This window comes from Colossoma macropomum, unplaced genomic scaffold (assembly GCF_904425465.1).
Source record: "Colossoma macropomum unplaced genomic scaffold, Colossoma_macropomum, whole genome shotgun sequence".
NCBI lineage: Eukaryota > Metazoa > Chordata > Actinopteri > Characiformes > Serrasalmidae > Colossoma > Colossoma macropomum.
In genome coordinates this window covers 7,826,616-7,848,108 of record NW_023494787.1, presented here as the reverse complement: position 1 = coordinate 7,848,108, position 21,493 = coordinate 7,826,616, and the positions used below count along the sequence as shown (strand labels likewise).

General features: G+C 39.4%; 1 protein-coding gene across 2 annotated transcripts; it reads right to left on the bottom strand.

The window, feature by feature from the left end:
• Positions 1 to 1,531: 1,531 nt before the first annotated feature.
• Positions 1,532 to 20,169, bottom strand: si:ch211-106h11.3 (CCN family member 1). 2 transcript variants are annotated; one of them, XM_036566026.1, is made up of 5 exons: positions 19,881 to 20,169; positions 12,614 to 12,830; positions 8,366 to 8,782; positions 5,575 to 5,753; positions 1,532 to 2,370 (listed from the first exon to the last, which is right to left on the bottom strand). In XM_036566026.1, the coding sequence occupies exons 1-5, from the start codon at positions 19,929 to 19,931 to the stop codon at positions 2,065 to 2,067; spliced, it is 1,170 nt and encodes a 389-aa protein (XP_036421919.1). In that variant the 5' UTR covers positions 19,932 to 20,169; the 3' UTR covers positions 1,532 to 2,064. The 2 variants fall into 2 exon arrangements, with proteins under 2 accessions (XP_036421919.1, XP_036421920.1); XM_036566027.1 differs by having other exon boundaries at positions 12,614 to 12,827.
• Positions 20,170 to 21,493: the final 1,324 nt, after the last annotated feature.

Below are 21,493 nucleotides of genomic sequence, written 5' to 3'. Positions count from 1 at the left end.
GAAATGCATTAAAACAAGCAAATTAAGAATGATCATAGCTCTCAGCTATGTTTCCTAACATGTAGCTTAAGCACTTAATTACTTTCTCAGCCACAAAGGCATCCAAGTTATTTCAGTTCATTTCATGTCACCCTATTTATAAATGCGTGTGAGCTACTGTTCAAAGCATAGTAAGGTGCACATTTAAAAAATAGCTACAATACCTTAAAAGTTCTTTTCCTATGTAACCATGCCTGCAATCTTAAATGTCAAAACATGATACTGAATAATTTTATACAACTGATTTGCCAAACGTGCACAGTTGACGTTCACTGTTCTCCATGCTAAGCCTGTCAGGGCTGGACTGCATATGGCACATTTGTGAGTCTCCTGGTTCCGGCTCTAATCCTCATGCCCTCTGTTGTGTGCTGGCTTTGGTCTGCATAACGAGGGTGATGTCACCTCCATCATCTTGTATATCGGAGCCAGGAGGCCGAAATGGAGACCACAGACGTCATAAAGACACATGAGCACGAGTCTCGTCCGGCTGAGCTCGAGGCATCACTTGCTAGATTACAGACCAAATTGGGAGCCAAGATCGAGAGCAGTCCCACCCATCACTTTCAAATTACATGTTTACTTCTTACACCAGGCGTTTTAAACATATTTTTACAGCAAAACCAGAGGGTTGCTGGGTTCCTCGCTACTCCCAGAAGGCAGAATTGTAATTTGCGCAGAGTCAGTGACTCGCCGTATCGACGCCAGAATACTGTGGCCCTTGGCAAACAACACAGGCCTCTTTCCTTGGCTGGATCCTCGGGCTCAAAGGAAGAACTGGCGGCTTTGGCACCACGATCAGGGTCAAGGTCAAGTTCACATGGAGCAAAGCCACTTTCTTCTACCGTGGGCAAACACGTCTGTTTTAAGTCCCAGAATCCAACAAGTTTCCCTTTGTCACTTGCCCTGTTTGAAGCGCAAGCTTCATCCCACTGACTGGCAAACAGCCTGACATTCATCTTATACACCAGCACAATAAATACCATCAACATGTTTTATTAGAAAAGCTCTTAATAGAGTCTCTGGGACTATGGCCGGTTGATTCCATGATCCCTGTGTTTTTCTTTTGTCTCGTTTATTGTCCCAGTTTTGACAAGCATATTTCCCACTCCAAAGGTTTTCCTGTCTTGAAAGGAACACAGTTCTGCTGTTTAGACATAGGTCACACGATTACAGTCTGCTTGAAAGTGAGATTCTCACGCTAGTCCAGCAGCTAGTCAGCTTTATCAGTGTTGACTTTCATCTCTGACTCAAATCTGAGCCATTTTTGATTTCGTCTTCCTGTGGTGCAGACATTTCCATTTTGGGGGGGACACATACAAGACATGGTCATCTACTATCTAATCCTTCACCAATTCACATACCAGATATTGCCATGATGGAACAGGGGGTCTACACTTGTAACCGAAGTGGTTACAGCATCTAAGATTACATAAAAGCATAGTTTTTTTCTCCTCCGAATCATAAGGGGGTCTTGGAGTTTGCTTATGTCCATGAGTTGCAGTAGAAGTCAATGTAAACTTGCTCTCTACTTTCAGTCTCCTTGTTGGTAAACCTTGTAGGTTTACACCCTTTATAAATACATTTGGTTTGATAGATTGAAGGCCTGATAGCTGCCACCTGACATTTCTTTCACTTGTTGTCTTGGGTTTTAAGAATGAAGGCAATACTAGGCCTTTAGTCTAGCGTCTACTCCGGCTTACATTTGAAAAAGGTACTCTAGTGGGGATTGAGTTTTGGGGAAAAGGGGAGGACGAGGTGCTCTAGAGGTGGCAGAATTTGTCGATAGCACTGTATGTGTTGCTGTACAGCCAGCCCTCAAGAGCTAGTCCACAACCAGCATTCTTCATCAGGATCTACTCTAAGCTTCCCCTACTTCTCCAACTGAGACCTTCTTTTGAGTTTTCACAAATGAAGGACCTTGGTCTAGCATCTACTCAGAGTTACATTTGATAACACTATTCTAGAGGGGATTGCCTGCAGGGGAAACTGGGGAATGGGGTCCTTTAGAGGCCTCGATTAGCTGCACTAGTCAATGAACTTGTGCGTGTCGCCGTAGAGCCAGCGCTGAGGCGGCAGGGAGGCCTCGTTCAGGTGGCTGCACTGGTCGCTGCACTTGCAGGACTGGATGAACATGACAGATCTCTCGAAGTTCTCACCGTCTGGGCAGGTGAAGGACACAGAGGCGGTCCGGGTGCGGCGCGGGGAGCAGCAGCGGCCATCCCGGCACACGCCACAGTAGTTGGGTCGGTAGAGGCGCGAGCTGCGGCAGCCTGCGTAGTGGAGGCGCAGGGGCTCCGGAGACTTCTGGGTACGGGAACATTTCCGTCCCTTCTGTTAAGGCAACAAGCAGAAAATAGGAGAGATTACTGCCCACTTCAGTGTTACAATGCTGTAAAGTTTGGAATCACTTAATAACGTTTTATTCAATGTTTCAAGTTTTTTGGGAACAACAGTTATTTATACACTTGCAAATCTAAATTTTGGGTAGGCCTACATTTTGTTTATTTAATTTATAGTAAAAAGCTATTCATTTTTCAACATCAGGGAAAAATATATATTTCACAAAAAGTTACACAGAAGCCTCAACAACTAAATATTATTGTTTGATATTTAGGTTGTTTATTATAGCTTCAAGTCTTTTAAGGAGACTTGCATTCAATTTCTCAAATAAATCTGCAGGGATATTGCTCCACACTTTCAAAGTTCAGTCTTAGAAGTTGGTTGCATTTTCTGCTTCTCACATCCAAGTAATTCCAAACATATTCAGTGATGTTGAGGTCCAGACTCTGGGGTGGTCAGTCTATTGTTCTGAGAACACCAGCAGCTTCTTTGTTAGGTTTAAAATTTTCTTCTTTTTTGTCTAGTTCTAGATTCTTGACAGCTACACATCCTTTCAGAACCATAGAGTTGAGTTGTCATCTCACAGTGGAAGGATGGACAAAAACATCTATCAAAGATGAAAGCTTTAAGTACTGTTTATCTGACTCCTGTTTTTCACTTGATTTCCTTCGACTTTCTCCTTCCTCATGACAGTGGGTTATCTTTTATCTAATCTCCTCAGAAATATCTCCTGAAAAATGAATAAGTTGTACTTAATGACTGTTTTGTCTGGGAAATAAATAAATGAAGGGTGGTCTCTGACTTGCACACAATAATAATGAGAAGAATAAAACTATCCGGTGCTACGCACTGACTGACCAAACTTATTAGCGAGAACAGAAATATTTAGACTCCTAACTGGATATGTTTTAAAAACACACACAATATTAATATTTCAGCATTACTGAAGCACGAAAATTGTACATTTACTGGAATTTACATCTCAGTGGTCCTCCCCGTTTGTCAGGCTGCCATTGTAAATGAGAATTTGTCCTTGGTTAACCAGGTAAAATAAAGACCTCACTTCTAAATAAAACCAATATCACCAATGTGAAATCCAAACAAGCTGCTTAGGTATGAATGACAGGTTGTTGACTTTCATTATATTTATAACTGTCAAGCATTAATATAGCCCTGACACCACCGACCCCTAACATTTTATATAACAACAAGTGCTCCAAAGTTTTAGGATTAGGACTTAGTTACAATAAATAAAAAAACTCTCAGCTACATTTAATGTTTTCCATCAAGATACAGTTATTGACATGACATACAATAACTTCTCTGAAAACAGGTCAGACTATAAAAAAGATGAAAACTATTACAACCTATTTATCAAAGATCTGTGATGTTACTGTGATTATCAAACTGTCTCTGCAATTACAAAGACAGGTTAAAGGCCTGCATCATAGTTTTCAGCTTCAGTCCTGTGTTGCAGAAGTCTAGCTCTCTCACTTCGGGACATAAAATGTTTGATAATTAGTTAATAAGATGAAGATTCTTCATCCTATTTCAGTTATTTATTTTACTGCCCATCAAAACGTTTGGGGACACTTGGCTTTTTAAAATATTTTAAACACATGAGCATGCTTTTCTTTACACATAACACATAAAAAAAAGCTGTTAAGATCTTGTCATCATCCTTTTTAAAAACTGAACAACTTTTGAAAAAATGCCAAAGCTCATTTTATTGTGATGTCATCATTCATCAGCACTCTCAACCTTTCATTTTCAGGAGATATTACTGAGGAGATTAGATATAAAATAATCCGCTTGGAGTTCCCAGAACTGGAACTCCAAAACATACAGAGAAAATGGGACCTAACAACTGTGCAAGACCTGGTAGACCACCAAAACTACCCCTTCAGATAAACAGTCCTTAAAGCTTTCATCTGTGAGAGAGAGGAGAAAATCAAGCTCCACTCTTATTTCAGATCTGAAAAAAACACAGGTGTTTCTGTCCATCCTTCCACTGTGAGAAGACAACACTCTGGGTGTTTACACTTTGCATTAACATGTTTTTGCTAAACGGATTTCCCTAGATCCCATGAAAAGCCAGGTGTAAACACCCCCAGGACTCATTATGAATGGATTATGGATCACTAAAACCACATTCAGAGGTGGTCAGAGACAGATCTTGACCACATTTAACACAAGTGTAAATGTGTTTTTGTCATTCGTGTACAACTACATGAGCGGAAATGAGTGAGAGGACAAACAATGATGGAAAGATTGAGTATGCACGAGGCTGAAGTTTGCCCAAAACCTAGAGCCTTCATGCATAACAGGCGAATGGAAGTGTCCAGGCCAAGCTTGTCCACCTGTATCGTAACGGGGAAAAAGTAAACAAAAATTAAACAGAAACAAAATGTGTTGACATGCTTTTTATGTCGGAAAAGTATCAGATGTCTACAATCGGAGCCAAATTGGGTACGCATTTTAGTGAAAAAATGTACATGGAATCTGACCAAAGCTTATCCAGATATGACCCGGACACGAAACACAAGGTGTAAACAGACTATGTGGGTCTGAAAGGATGTGTAGCTGTCAAGAAATTAATGAGAAAAGGAAACCGACAAAAAAGAAGAAAATCTGCAAATCAAACTAAGACGTTGCTGATGTTCGCAGAACACAATGGACTGACCACCCCAGAGTCCAGACCTCGACATCACTGAATGTGTTTGTTATCACTTGGGTTGTGAGAAGCAGAAAATGCAAACAACTTCTAAGACTGAACTAAAACATCCCTGCAGATTTCTTTGAAAAACTGAAAGTAAGCCTCTTGAAAAGAATGGAAGCTATGATAAAGGCAGAGAGTGGACAAATTTTATATTATATTTAGGTGTTGAGGATCGTTACGTGTATGTTTTCTACTCCTTTCCTAACACAGAAAATGTAATCACTTGTACTTAATGGCTGTTTCAGGTGGTCTCTGACTTTGTACAGTAATGTATACAGTGCTAATATAGTTTGGAATATAAAACTGTCAGATCACTACTTAAAAAAATGCCCTCCATATGCAGGAAGACACTCACTTTGCATAATACACTAAAATTTCCCCAGCCTTTTGACAGGCAATGTGTAGTATATTGCAGTCTTGTCCAGACTTCTTCTGAATTTGTGAGGACACAGTATGAAAGCTGATGAATGGAGTACCTTTATAGGCACGGCCATGGAGTTACAGGGTCTGATGGTGCAAAGGCGAGTCTCCTTCACCAGCTTGCACTGAGCGTTCTCGTTGGTGACACGAGAGGACAGCCCCATGCCACAGCTCCGAGAGCAAGGCGTCCAGCTGGTAGTCTGGGTGATGCACTGCCTTCCCACTTTCTTCCAGGCTGAAGAGAAGGGAGACAGAGAGAGACAGATATATAGATAGAGAAGAGTGAAATAGAGGAGGGAAAAGGAGAGAGCAGGAGGGAGGGAGAGTAAGTACACAAGCACCATTCACAAAACAGGCAACACTGACGCATAGAGAAGGTGATTACGCAGTGTAGGAAAAAGCTGGGTGACAGCAGTATGTGCTGTTTGAGGCCTGCGTGTTTGGCTTTGGTTCACAAGGCTCCACTGGAAAATGCTCACACAGCAGTCAAAGACTGAAACACCCACTGAAGACAGGTTTACGTTTTATGATTTTTTCAGACAAAAATCTATAAATGATTCTAACAAATTCTTAGATTATTGGTGGTCATTAACATGTTCAGGGACCAAAAACAGCTTCTGTCAGGGATCTAGCAACAGCAGAAATTCACAGACGTGACCTCTGCTATGATGCACAGCTACCCTTGGGATGATGACCAACTTCTGATAAATGACCCAATAGGCCATCATCAGAGATATCTTTATCATTTAATCTATCTGCATTTTATCTGGCATGCCGCACATGTGAATAACTCTGTAATAAAAGATAGTAGAATATTATTCATAAGCACCTTTCAAGTCACCTAAGGACGCTGTACAAAAAACATTATAAAACACCTAAACAACATCATAAAATCCTAATCTCCATTTTTTTCCCTAGTATCCTCCCCAATTTAGTCAAGTTAGCTAGCTAAGTCTCTCCCCAATCACACAATTCTATCAGTGCTAGGAGGGTGAAGGCTAGCACATTTCCTCCAAGCCACATGAAGTGCCATCACAAACAGCAAATTACCAGCATAATGTTACTGGACAGCTCAACATGATTAGAGGAGAGCACTAACTAATCATAATAACGTAATAACTGATTAGTTAGTGCTCTCCTCCAAGCGTGTTGAGCTGTCATTGCATCAGCTAACAGACGACTGTGCTGGCTAGCATTGCACTGAGTGACGGGGGGAGCGAGACGGACATCCTACCCACCCAGAGAGAGCGAGGCAAATTGGGCTCTCTTGGACTTTCAGCCACGGATGGCTGTGGCATCTAGGAATTGAAGTTCAAGTTAAATAATACTAAGTAAATAAATACTAAATACATACTAACTAATACTAAGATCCTAAGATCCATAAGATTAACAAATAAAATAAAATAAAAAAAAAAAATAAATAATTTAAATAAGATGGGTTTTCAAATTAGATGTAAAAAGAAAGGCATGCATTTTCTGGTGAAGACTGCTTAAAAGCTTTGGGCCTGCAACACCTGAATGCTCTATGATTTACAATATGTACTTTAGAGGGAGCGACCATGTGCAGATGGGTTTCCGAGAAACGAAGAGTGCGAGTGGGAAAGTAAGGCTGGAGTAAACTACATCGATAGGAAGGATCCAGGCCATTTAAAGACAAGTAAAGTACCATGCATGGTACAGGGAGGCAATGTAAACATTTCAAGGCAGGGCAAATATAATTCCAGGCTCTAAGGATAAGAACAGAGTCTGTAATTAAATGTGCTTTTTTTTATTTTTGTCTTTTTGGTATTTTTAAGAAGCATGTGCTAATGGCTAACTAGCCTGTAAGCTAGCTGGCTATCATGTCCTTGACCTAAATTCCAATGACGTCCATGTTGAGTCTATCAAAATAGCATTTACATTTTTTACATACAATAGCACAGTCTGATGCAGATTAATATAGTTATAATCAAATTACATCAAGACATTAAAAGGGTCATAAAGAGGGTCATGCCAGTTCACCTAGCGACTGTCCAGTACATGGATTCCTGTAAAACAATCAAGCAAAAACTAACATTTATCTAATGCAACTTTGAAAAATGATTCAGCTTCAAATGTTTCATGCAGAAATAAATAACAAAAAGAAATGTAAAAATCGTTTGGTAATTGTTTTTATTGGACATCCTCCAATACATAAATGAACCTACAGTAGAAATTTAAATTATGAAATTAGAAAATTGAAAGCAAAATTTTATTATTTGTAGCATTTATACACAGTTAACTTTACACCCAGGCAAACTTTAAGTAATAATAACTAAAACAAAATGAATTTTGAGCACTGATGTGTCTTCTTTTTTATGAAACTCGATCATGAGACTGGACAAGCCCTAGGTGAGTTGGCGTGAAATGACCTAAAAGTGAAAGCCAAAGAAAGGAAATTGTAACATTATGCTATCTTTGAACTGAAGGTGCAAAGGTATCTTCCGTCTCTATGACTGTGCAGCTTTCTCTCGCAATCTTGTTGGCAAGCTGCAAGGCGATGGTTAAACTACATAGCATTCACTGTGTGCTAAAGATAAATCATGGTGGAATGCTGCAGTGGAAAAATTCTTATCGAATGGTATGGATGAATAACCCATAAAAAAAGACGGATTGGTTTTTGTCTCCCACAGAATACAGCCAAGATTTTATTGGCATCGTTTGGTACAGTGTGGCATGCAATAAACTTATATAAAAGCACTGTTATTGCAGAGCAATCCACACACAGACCTTTCCACAGAAACTCACAGCTCACAGTGTGCCCGATTACGCATCCACTACCAGTACACACATGCACACGCCCAGGTCAGACAACACACCATCCCTCACCTGCCAGGTGCTTGTGACTGTGCGGTTTCTCCCACTTCCTCCCCACCTCCACCAGCTCGTTGCTCAGGGTGTCGTCTGGCCGACGGGGGTAAGGTTTAGGGTAAAGTTTAGGGTACAGCTTAGGGTAGGGCTGGAGGTGAGGATAGATGTATGGGGGCGGTTGCAGGCGTCTGGAGACAGGGGGCAGCACCGAGGAGCCGCGGTGGCAGTCCACACTAAGGCAGCACTGACCAGGAACCTTCACCAGCCTGGGCGAGGGGCAGGAGGGTGAGGCCAGCGGGACGTCGCTGGGGCAGAGGGGCACACATCCCACCGCCCCATCGATACATGTGCACTGATGCTTACAGCCAGCACGGAAATTCTCACCATTCTGATACATGCGGCCGTTGTACTCACACGAGCGGCCCTCCAGTTTAGCTGAGAGAGGAAAGACAGGAAAGAGATACTGTAGAACAATAACTCATTTGTGTGTGTGTATATATGTGTGTGTATATATAGTAATTGCAAATTAGTGTTGAAAATTCAGCACAGTTGAAGCAGATACTGGGTTGAGAACCAGCTAGCATAGCTAGCAAACAAGATCCAGCTGGAACTTTTATTTAAAGCTAACAAATAAAGCAAAACCTCTTTACAGCAACATCTTTGCAGTCTCAAGGACACAGTTTAACATGGACATTTTATGTCGTTATACAAAGTCTAGCAGCCTGAGCTTCTGGCCACATTATCACATTTCCTAGCCATGTTCTTCTTTGAAAATTCAGAGCAATTCATAAGCATTTCAAAGAGATCTGTGCCAAAGAGTCTTTTCAGGGCATGTAAGTATTTTTTTTCTGGTTACTTAGCTGTTTGTGTAAGTCACAAAATCCAACTTTATATTACTTTAACCACCATCTTGTTGCTGACAGTGTAGCACCGTTTTGAAGCAGGTGACAAACTCACAGCAAGTTTTAACTAGGCTTAAGTACAGCCTCTGTAGTGCAGAGTTAGCTATAACATGGCATTACAACTAAGCCACCTTCAGTAAACAAGGACAAATAAAGTAAATTTTGTCTTTTTTGTTCCATATGTTGACACAGATTTTAAAATGAAAAAGAGGAAACATCTGAAAACAGAGATTTTACTACTTTTTGTATCTTTTAGATGTATTTTGCTTTTAAATAAGTATATTAATGAAATTGATATTAGCAGCTGGTAAAGAAATTTACAAAATTTACATGTTCCGTATTTTACTGATGTGTGACTTTTTTATTTGCTGTCCTACACTGGACAAAAATAAATTTGCCATTGTTTGACACACAGTCTCATTTCAGTTTTTATGTATAATTTCATGTGTGTGTATGTATCGATTGAGCCATCTGTCTGTTTTAAAGGTAGATAATATATAATGCAGTATACACTTATACAAACACTGAATTATATTGAATCAACTTTGTTCGCACTAGTTCATCAGACATTTCTAGCAAGTGTTACAACTAACCCTCTGTCTGTTACAATTAACCCCACTTATGGGGTTAAAGGTAACATTGCACTTCCTGTTTTTTTTCAGTGGAATTGTACATGAACAGTAAGTGCTAGACACAAAGTTCAAGTGTTCATTTGTAGCAGAGATGTATATGTTGCTTGTATAAAAACATGATTATTCAAGCTTAAATATTTTTTAAATTATTTTGCAAAAAACAAAATGCATTAGTTTGGGCCCTGCTCTCCCCTACGATACACAGAGCTGCTTATGAAAAGCAAAAAATAAACACATCTGTGATATTGTGTTGTTACACATTATAAATGCTTTATAGATGCTCATTTTCTTTCACTAACATTTCAACTTTTAACATTCAGTTCAACTTTGAATATCTTTAAAATGCAGCTGAACTTTAAGTGAACCTAATACTAACCTTAGCATCCACCTAAAACCTAAATCCAGTCCTAACCATATCCCTGATATTGTTGGTAATCAACTGAGCATTATAAGAAGAGTGATCTGGCGCAACCTTGCTGACCAGAGAATTCTGTACTTTAAAACAACCAATAAAATAGCTGCAATAATCATGTCTTTATATTAAATTATAGAAATGTTTTTATTTTATCTGAATGTCTGTTAGAATGAAGTACAAACTGAAAGCTGTTCATTTCAGATGTGTAAGCTGCCTGTTGGTTAACTCCTTTGTTCTGATTTGAAGATAAAATAAAGACATGGGTGCTGCAGCCTTTTAATTGGCTGTTTTAAAATTAAACATCCTGTTCTTTGTGCACTTAGACAACAATGCAGCCATTATTCCTTTCAGCCCTGATGAAGGCCTGGCCTCTGTGCCAAAACACGTTGGTTACAAATAAAGTGTGGAATTCTCCGGCCATCAAGTGTTGCTGGATTCACTCCAATCGACTGAGCACTACCAGATAGCTTGATATCAATTAAAGCATCTGTAGCTAATCTACACTCTTAAAAAGATGGTTCCTCAAGGGTTCTTTAGTAAACAAAATGGTTCTATGTAGAACAATGAACACAGGAAACCTTAGCATGATTAAAGGGTTCTTTGCATCATGAAAGGGTGCTTCAGACTGAGAACCTTTTTGAAAAGGGTTCAATACAGCACCAAAAAGGGTTCTTCTATCGTTATGATGTCAAACTTGTAACAATAGAAGAATCCTTTCAGGTGTTATATAGAACCCTTTTCATAAATGTTCCATATAGAACCATCTAAAGCACATTATCCATTTATCTGAAGAACACTTTTGTAATGCAAAGAATCCCTTAATCATGCAAAGGGTTCTTTGAGTGTTGCTGGTAGCACATAGAACCATTTTCTTTACTAAAGAATCCTTGAAGAAGTATCTTTTTTAAGTGTGTACAGGAGACTACCAAAGTAAAGCATGGACAAATTTTTGTTTTTGGTTTAAATTCAGTCACATATGTTGGCATAGCAACATCACTTCATCACATTCCACTAGTTAATACTTTGAAAACAAACCTGCCAAAATCCTACAGGTACACAGTGCCATGTATACCATACAACAGGCCTTTATGGTATGGTATGGTATCATACAATTGAAAAGCAGCAACAGTAAGTTGGCGATGCTGCTCCTCAGAACATTGTAGATTCTGCTGCTGTATAGTTCACATTCTATAAAGTCTATACCTCATTAAAATGCAGGTCATTGTTGCTGTAAATGAAAACAGCTCAGTGAGATGACCTGTTAAACTACAGGAAGAAAGGAGATTGAGTGTAATTAAAGAGCAACAGAGATAGAAACCCACTAAACTGAGCTGAGAGGGAGATTATTGCAGCTATTTTATCTGTGCTTTTATGCAGCCGGTTCTAATCTTAGCACAGAGTGGAATTTTGACTTGTTTACCGAAGGTGTTTGGTTTGAGTCCCACTGTGGGTCTGCTGAACATGCCCAGTTTCCCCTTCAAAAACCCCTCTACCCAAACCCACATAGCTCCTTTATATAGCAACAGCCCTCATACATATAAATACCCGCGAGTGTATGAGGCAACTCACTTGGCTGGATACAGAGATTCAGCCTGGCTCCAGATGGAACTGAGCAAGAGCAGCACTACATGTCAAACTGTTAAATGTAAAACTGTTTATCTCCTTAAAATCCGAGGCTTATTATATACTAAGCCTTATTATTCAATGACTACAGGGAATTCAGTGCAAACTGGCTGAGCTATTCTTAGGTTATAGACGTTAGGTTATAGAAGGTCAATAAAAAAACGTCTTCAGGCAGAAGAAGAAAACCGATACGGATGGTCTTACACTAATAAATCAAGGGGCCTGTTTACACCTTGCATGAAGATGCGCTTTCAGTGATTAAGTCATGTTTGGATTTCACTTGACCACCTAAAAAGCCAGGTGGAAACCACCCTGGGATACACTGTGTTTGGATTACAAGCGGATCACTCAAACCACATTTGAAGGTGGTCAGAGATGGATCTTGACCACATTTAAAGTCAATTTGAATCCAAAATGGACCCTTTTCACCTTGTTAGCTCATGTCCATAGTCACATTAAGCACAATCCATTGTGTCATATAATTCAAAAGACCTGTTGTTCTGTAAACTTTTTTTTCTACTTCTTTTCCCTTTCGTCATGAAATACTCTTGCAATGTAAAGAGCGCCTGTCATTTTCAAATACTAATAAATACAATTTTAAAAAGACCAAAAAACTGAGTTTTTCTAAAGACTGAGACAGTTTGAATAAATCCAAACCCTAATTCTTTCATCCCAGTCCACTACACTGACTTACCCCTGCAGATTCCATGGGTACTGCCCACGTCGTTGCCATAGTTACACTCCAGCCCTTTATGGTGGTCACATGGTCGGCCCTCGTGGCAGTCCTGGTTGAGCTGGGCGGCACACACCTTACAGCACCCGCACCCGTCAGGCACCAAACTTACACCCGGCGGGCACACGGGGCGCTCCAGGGGGCACTCACACACCCTCGGACACCCAGCTGTCACCTGCTGGAGAGAAAGGATGTGAGATACCACAGGCTGTGATAAAGGAGATGGAAGAACCATGTTATTGTGATGGTAAAGTGAAAGGCTGATATAAGCTAGCTAGCAACTTGATTTCCGCATGTTAATAGGTGGAGAAACTGTATTCTTTAAACACTCTGATGGTTTCTTTACATACAAGACACACAGCCTCACCTTTACATTCAGTGAGAGGATATACTTCACAAATCTCCTCTTGTCTGTCTATCACTGCCTTTTACATTCTATTAGCGTGTAACTGCTACATAGCTTGTAACTGCTGCACTGCAATCAATGACAATTGTATGGTGTTACAGGTCACGGGTATAAAAAAGGTTATCTCATTGGCAAAATGAGGTCAAATCAAATGTCGTACTGCCTGAAGGCTTTGGGCAGCCCTGCCATAGAGATTCCATAGATGTCCCAAACCCAACATGAAGTTAGTGTGGGTATAGCTTGGGAACCACTAGTTTGGTATTGTGTAGGAGATTTAACAGTGTACAAGCTGGGAAACCACAACAGGTACAAGACTGGGACTGAGAACCATTCATTTATTATAATAACACCTACAGTCTTCACAATGGTGTATCTGCACTGCTTCCACATGTAGGTCAACCCTCTAAAAAGCATTCCATTTAATGTTGTGAAGTATATTAAATTATAGTAAATAATTACAAGAAATGAGATCATGATCATGTTATGTCAACAAATTCCAAGTGCAAAACTACAAAAATGACTTAAGACAATTAAAAACATCACTAAATAAGTTAAATCCTCTCATAAAAAGGTTAGATTTATGATGATTTCACCAAAGTATGATTTTTTTGTAGTGACGTAGGCCACACTGCATACAGTTGTATGCAAAAGTTTGGGCAGCCCTGGTCAAGGGAGATGTTTTGTTGATTTTAAGTAAGAAAGAGTTAACACATCCTCTGCAGAGAACACATTTTTATGCACACTTTCTGTTCATTTGTTGAATTTCATATACAGGGAAAAACTAAAACATAAAATGTGCCCTGTGCAAAACTTATAGTTATTTTTTTTTTAATAAATAGAAATGGTACACTAAAATTAGCAGGAAGTCATTTTTATGATTATTCCATGCAGAAAGCATTAACTTATTGTCACTTAGAAAGTCAACAAAACATTTCATTTGATTGAGGGTGTAGAAAATGTTTACATATGACTGTTTATATATTGTTTACAACCATACACAACCCCACTTCATTTATCTGTCCTTTAGAAAGAAGGGAACCTAATTTGCACTCTAACTGTCAAACACCATTGGACTCTACAGCAGCCCTCTTTGTACTCAATAGAGTACTTTAGACTGAAGGTCATGGGCTTTATTACACACCCTAGTCATAGTCATTGCGCCGCACCTCAGAAGGTTACTGCAGAAAGTGGAGGGGAACTCCGATGTAAGTGAGCAAATGTTGGGAAAGTATGCTGAAAGTCCATCCAGGCACCACATGTTTAGATTAATCGAGGTGTACATAGCCTAATGCAATATGAAAAAAAGGTAGAGCTGGAAACAGCACATGATCCAGAAAAAGGGCCTTCAATTCTTCTCTTTCTCAAGCTCAAGTCCAGATATAAAAATGTCTTTTATGAGTAAAACTCTGTGAAGAACTATATCACCAACTCAATATAAAAAAGACCAACAATTAGCACTTTGAGTGCTCCAAGGTTAACTGTGCTAGCATTTTGTTGGTTGATCAGACCAACAATAGCGAAGTTCAAATGTTAAAACAGCTAAAGCTGGTGAACTTTTGGCTCAGCCTACAAATTAGATGTTCAATCCCTAAAACCATGATAAAACAGCAAATTAAACCCAGTCTATCCGAGCTCTGAGCTTTCACATACATAGAACACTAAATTCAGTTGTCCACTACACTTTCTCTTTAGAGCAAATTGGATTTTTGCTAACACTCTGTAAAGGGTCAACCTAGCAATAGTTAGCAGTTAATAGGTCAAATGGCTCTGCCCAGTCTGGGAAATGGGAAATACAGTACTGCACAAAAATCTAATAGAAAAAAAGACTTCCAGTCAAAACAGCCATTAAGTACAAGTTATTCATTTTTCAGCATTAGGAAAAAAGCAGAAAACACATATTTAACAGACAGGTTACTACTGAAGTCCAAAGAGGCCATACGGTACACTCTCAGAAAAAAAAAGGCATGAAACTTTCACTGGGGCAGTTCCCCTCTTGTCACTGGGGTGGTACCCTCAAGGGTACATCTCAGTACCTTTAGTCAGGGAACATAATTGTACCATAATCCATTGAAATTATATTTTCTAAATTGTATTGACTCCACACCCCCCATCTCATCTCCAGGCTTTTTATTTTGTTGTTAGGTTGTGAAACATTAGGTTATGAAAAGGTACAAACACATACTTTTCACTTTAAGGTACACAATTTGACCTGAAACCCCTGTTGTACCTTTGAGGGAACATTTACATTGTTTGTATTTTGATGAGCAAAAAATGTACCTGCACAGCACCTTTATTTCTAACAGTGTAGTAATCATTTTCTGAATTGTTAACTTAAGATCATGACTTAATTATCTTGTGATATCAAGATTACAAAAGTTATTTTCTCAAGATCACAACTTATCTTGAGATCACAAGACAAAAAAGTGTGATGTTGAGAAAATAACTTTTGTTATCTTGAGAGCACAAGACACTTAAGTAGTGATCCCAAGATAACAGTCCAAATATTATAACTACCTCATGGCCTCTCTGGAATCTGTAATGTCTTTTTCTCAGTAAGGGCTTCTTGACAGCTACACATCTTTTCAGACCCACAGCGTTGAGTTGTTTTCTCACAGTGGAAAGATGGGCAGAAACACCTGGACGGTTGTTAGGAGTCCCAATTTCTCTGTAGCTTTTAATAATCTTAACAAACAATCTTATATGTAATCTCTTACATCTAAATATCTCCTTTAGGCATTTTAGGTGCACATGAAAGAAAAACTGAAGGCAGCTTGTGAGTTTGCGTAGCTGCTTGTGTGAATGTTAGTGTCTTTTTGACAGGAAACATCATGTCAGTGACACAGCCATAACTGGCTGGTTTTAATATTGGAAAAATCTGAGTGGACAAATTAAATACTCATAGTTTTGATACTATCTGTTTTGTTCCTGGAAATGAAATAAGCAAAAGAGTGGTCTCTGACGTTTGAGTACTTTTTAAAAATACATTTCTTAACCCCTTAAATGACCAGGACCCACCGGCAGGTCCAAAGTTATAAGACACAATTCTATAACCAAAGAAAAACTCAACCTGTTTGCAGTGAAGTCCATGTAGTTACTGAATAATAAGCCTAAGTATGTAATAAGCCTGAGATTTTAAGGGGTTAAAGAAAAGAGTGCAGCCAATCAGATTTGTTCTATGAAGTGGGCAGTAAAACTGAACCAGGTCCAGACTCTGTGGAACCAAAGGCAGCTGGACTCTTATCTTATGTTCACTAAGCCATGGGTTCACATTCAGGCAAATGAGCCCGGTTATATTGGTGTAATAGACTGCTATCAACACAGCACCGACCTGCCAAAAGGTTCTAACACAACTTGAGTGCTCCACACTCTGGAAAGTATTTCTTTTAAGCAAACTTTTAAATGGAAACTCAATATCCATCAAAAGGATGGACAGACAGGCCCTTCACACCACCCACTCAACCTCTCACACTGTGTAGTTTGGTGTTTACCCTGCTCTAACACACCTAATTCAATGTACTGTCTATTCACCAAGCCCGTCATGACTTGAGGCCTGCATGTAAAAGCAGGGAAAACACAAAAGTGAGCCGCAAGACTGTGACTGAGATCTTTTCATTTATTAGATTTCCAGTAAGGCCAGGATGAATCATTGTAGCGAAGGGCAAAATGTTCTATGGCTGTGTTGTCTACTTTAAAGAGCACTTTTTCCTGATTTCTATTAGCTATTTTGGATAACTCTGTAGCTGTTAGCTCTCTGTAAGCCAAGTCTATGAAAAAGTCTGCACTAACCCCCTCACCATGAGAACATGAGTTATTTCAATCCCTACACTGGCTCTGGGGAAAGCCTGTGGCAGCAACGCCCCCCACACTGGAAATATATCACTTTGACTTTACTTGATTCAAATGTGTACATCATTTTGCCATGAATAGAATATCGTCACTGTCAGGACAAAAGCTCATATCTCCATTATTGTCGTAACAGAATCTGAAAACACCAGCTGTCTGAAAATTTTAAGATGAACTGACCAATAAAAATGCTCCAAAATAGAATAAACTCTTGTAACTTTGACTTTCATTGAAATTTTGGTCCCTTTTTTCCTTCTCCTGTAAAGTTGCCGTTTCCAAAATATGACATTTTGTTCCAAATGTGATCATGTCAGTCTTAGAAGTTGGTTGCATTTTCTGCTTCTCATGATCCAAGTAATCCAAACACATTCAGTGATGTTGAGGTCTTAACTCTGGGGTGGTCAGTCCATTGTTCTGAAATCTCCAGCAGCTTCTTTGTTTTATTTCTATTTTTTATAGAAATAAAAAAAATTCTTCTTTTTTCTGTTTCCTTTTCTCAGTAAGGGCTTCTTGACAGCTACACATCCTTTCAGACTCATAGTGTTGAGTTGTCTTCTCAAGGTGGAAGGATGAACAGAAACACCTGTGGTATTTTTCAAATCTGCAGCAAGAATGGAGCTCAATTTTCTCCTCTCTCTCAAAGATGAATGCTTAGGTACTGTTTATCTGATGGGGACAGTTTTGGTGGTCCACCAGGTCTTACTCGGTTGTTAGGAGTCCCATTTTCTCTGTATCTTTTTTTCATCTCTTTAGAAATATCTCCTGAAAATAATTAGCTTCTATTTAAATTCTGTTTGGACTGGAAATTAAATAAAGGGCGGGTGGTCCGTGACTTCTGGACAGTACTGTATATTTTATTAATGTGGAAAAAGTAAATTCATTTTTACCAAAAAACAACACAAATATATACACACACTCGGGGGTCGCCTGAACTCACACACACCTATCTGAGCTCTTCAGATGTCTCCCCTGGACTGGGGATGGCCCTGAGGTTATTCACTTTTGCTCAACCCCCCCACACATATGCAGCCTCCTGGCTGTACCACCATCAACTGGTGCCAAAAGAGGGCTAAAAGCTTAGCTATGGCTATTTTCAGCCTCGGCATGTATGTCATCTTTCATCTCTGTTTATGAACCACTCAGAAGTTCTCCCTGTAACTCTCAGCTGTAGATGATCATATCTAATGCCCAGGACAGGTAGGCTAATCCACCTGTGAAATCTAACCACACACACACATCAGCCAGCTGCCCAAGGATGCAATTTAATATTCTATATTTAACACCATGAAAGAGATGCAAAAAACAAAAATGGGTTGCAATATTTACAGCACATGTAGTTTATTAGCACAAGTTAAACAACTTAATCTTTGTTTTAAAGGTCATCAAGATACAACAGATTATATGAAAAAGTCAGCCCACCAAGAAAGCACAAGCAGAAGGCCATGATGAAAACCTACAACACAATTGTAATCAAAACATACTAGATTTGGTATCCAGGCCACTGTGGACCAACTTAAAGGTCTTTTTTTCCCAAAAAAGCTCACTGTCAAAGTAAACAGATAAACAGTAAACTGATTAACAAGTATGTTGTTAATGAGAAAGGGCACCACTAACTGACCAGAGCTAATGACAAGATAGACAACAAAGGTTATGTAGATGTTGCTGTACATGTGCCTAAACTGAATGAGTGCTACTTATGTTGCTGTGAGCTGAATATGAATAAACATTACTTAGATGTTGCTGTACATGTGCTCATTATGAATAATTGTTACTTAGATGTTGTTATATGTAGGTTGAATGTGAAATAAAAATCGTTAGCTTCATTCTTAAAAAAGATGGTTCTTCAAGGGTCCTTTAGTAAAAACAATTGTTCTATATAGAACCATGGACACCTAAAGAACCATTTGCATGCTTGAAGAGTTCTTTGCATGGTGAAATGGCTCTTTAGATTGATGGACAATGTGTTGTATTTTGTTATAAGCATCACACTGTAAAATATAAGACCCCTTTTTGGTGCTATATGGAACCCTTTTCAAAAAGATTTTACACAGAACCATATACAACACATTCTCCAACAATCTGAAGAACATGTTCACAGTGCAAAGAACCTTTAAACTGTGCAAAGGGCTCTTTGAGTGTCCATGGTTCTATATACTATCGGAAATGCAGTTACAGAACCATTTGCATGATTAAAGGGTTCTTTGCACTGCGAAAGCATTCTTCAGATTGATGGAGAATGTGTTGCAGATGGTTCTATCTAGAACCTTTTTGAATAGGGTTCTATACACCAAAAAAGGTTCTTCTATTGTTACAAATAAAAAAGAACCCTTACAGAAGAATAGAAGAACTCTTTTCAGTGCCATATAGAAATCTTTTATAAAAGGTTCTATATAGGACCTTCTACAGCACATTCTCCATCAATCTGAAGAACCGTTTCACGATGCAAAGAACCCTCTATGCATGCAAAGGGTTCTCTGCATATATATACACACACAGTGAGCTGAATATGAATGCATGTTTTGATTTACGTTACGTCATCATTGTGGGTGGGGCTGCATTCCGACAATCAAATGCATCAAAAGTTGGTGGTCAGTATGACAGTTTAAGAAGACGCACTTTAATGCCAAGGCTGTAGTTCTATGTCTGTAGTTCTCAAGCTCTACGTCACAGCCTGTTCTGTGGATTTACAGTGAGTACAAACTGACAGTGATTTGAAATATTACTCCTTTATTAGCCGCTGATAATGTTCTATTGATGGTTCATTTTAACTGTGGAACCACATTATCCACCACAACCTGTAAGAGAAGAGCCTTCAGCAAAACACATATCAACACATTTCAGCACAGAAGTGCAGATAAGCGCTCATTTAAACGAAGCTGATATCAGCTGAGTTTGGGATGAAGGTTTTTATGATGCACTGTTCTGACCAAACGCGTCCCGTTTTACCAGCAACACAAACTTCTGTTTGAAGCCACTTACCGAGTTAAAAGTCGCGGTCAGGATCAGGAGGAAGCACGTTATAATCCTCATCTTAAACCTCGATGGAGAAAAGCCAGGAAACAAAACCAAAAAAGAAGCCAAAAGATGTTTTGGTGGTGCAGATAATAACGAAACTGCTGTGTCTTAAACACGCCGTCTTAAAACATCGCCCACACAAACTCGCTCCAAGAAGTCCACGAAATAAAACAGCATTTTCGCTTCTCTTCGCTCTCAGGAGAGAATAAAGTTCTCTTCTCCTCGTCAACAAGTCACTTTTATCGGTTTAATCTCGCAGCTACTCTTTATATCGCTGTCATGCGTTCCGCGGAGGCCACGCCCGCTTTAAGTCGACGAGCCAATCAGAACGCGGAAGCCTTACAAAGTGGGCGGGGGGTTCGTGTACGGCTGCCGCTCTGTGGGCGTGGCCACGGATGAATGCAGTCATTCATAAAAATTCAGAATTACTACATACCAAAGAGGACCTGGCTTTACTCTGTTTATTTACATAAAGGTCGAATAAAAAAACATTAGGGCTGCTTTAAAGTCGTTTTCACACTCCTGCCCCTGTCCAACCTCCTGCTTTGTGAAAAGCAAGATAAATATACTCAGCTGTCTCCTGTGTGCTGCATTAATATTGGGACTGCAATGAAAAAAAGTATATCCAGGAATGTCCGCCTCAACTTCTCTTTGAAAAGGACTGGGAGAGATAAAGTATTCCGCTCGGCAGGCAAAGCTGTTCGATATGGACAGAATGTTCTTTTCCCTTATTTATGAAATATTGTGGACGTGACTGGCGTCTGTGTACTGTACCTTCTTTCATGATTTCTCTGTGTATCATTTCATGAATTGCTTGCAGACCAGCTTTTGAAGAGTTTTGTTCCAAAATGCTGTACATCCAATTGCAACAATTTTGCATATAAATTTTTGATAAGAATAACAGCTGAAGAATTACGCAAAACACATTTATTTCTTTAATAAAGGTGTTATTAATCATAATTTAGCACTGACATTTCTCGTATGTGTAAAGCACACTCCCAAAAACATATATATTATGAAAAAAATGATTTGATGAAAAATGATTGAAAGTGATCTATGATGCATTTTGGAACAAAACCCTTCATTTCGTTATCCATTCCATATCACTTGTTCCTGTTAGTCTTTTTCCCTTCATCCCTTTTTCATTACATTCCTCTGTTTCTGTCATTTGCTTACTATTTCATCAGTTTTTGTTTTACTGTGTCCTGCACGTCTTCACACACTTCTTCCTTTCTCACTCACTCATAACCTCAATCACTCATTCACTTATTCACTCAACTGCTAACTCTCCTCACTGATTCGCTCTGTCCCACTCATTCACCCACTCTCTCACACACTCAGCCACTCTGTATCTCTCTCACTCATTAACCCACTCCATCTCGCTCTCCCCCCATGCTCACCTTCTAACTAACTCACTGTCAATTACTCACTTTCTCACTCGCTCACCCATTAACTTTCCTACTCATCCCCTAACTCACATACTCATTCAGCCCCTCACTTTCTATGTATCTCTGACCCTCATTTACTCACTTTCCTACACTCTTCCCCATTCATTCACTTACTTGTCCACTTGGCCT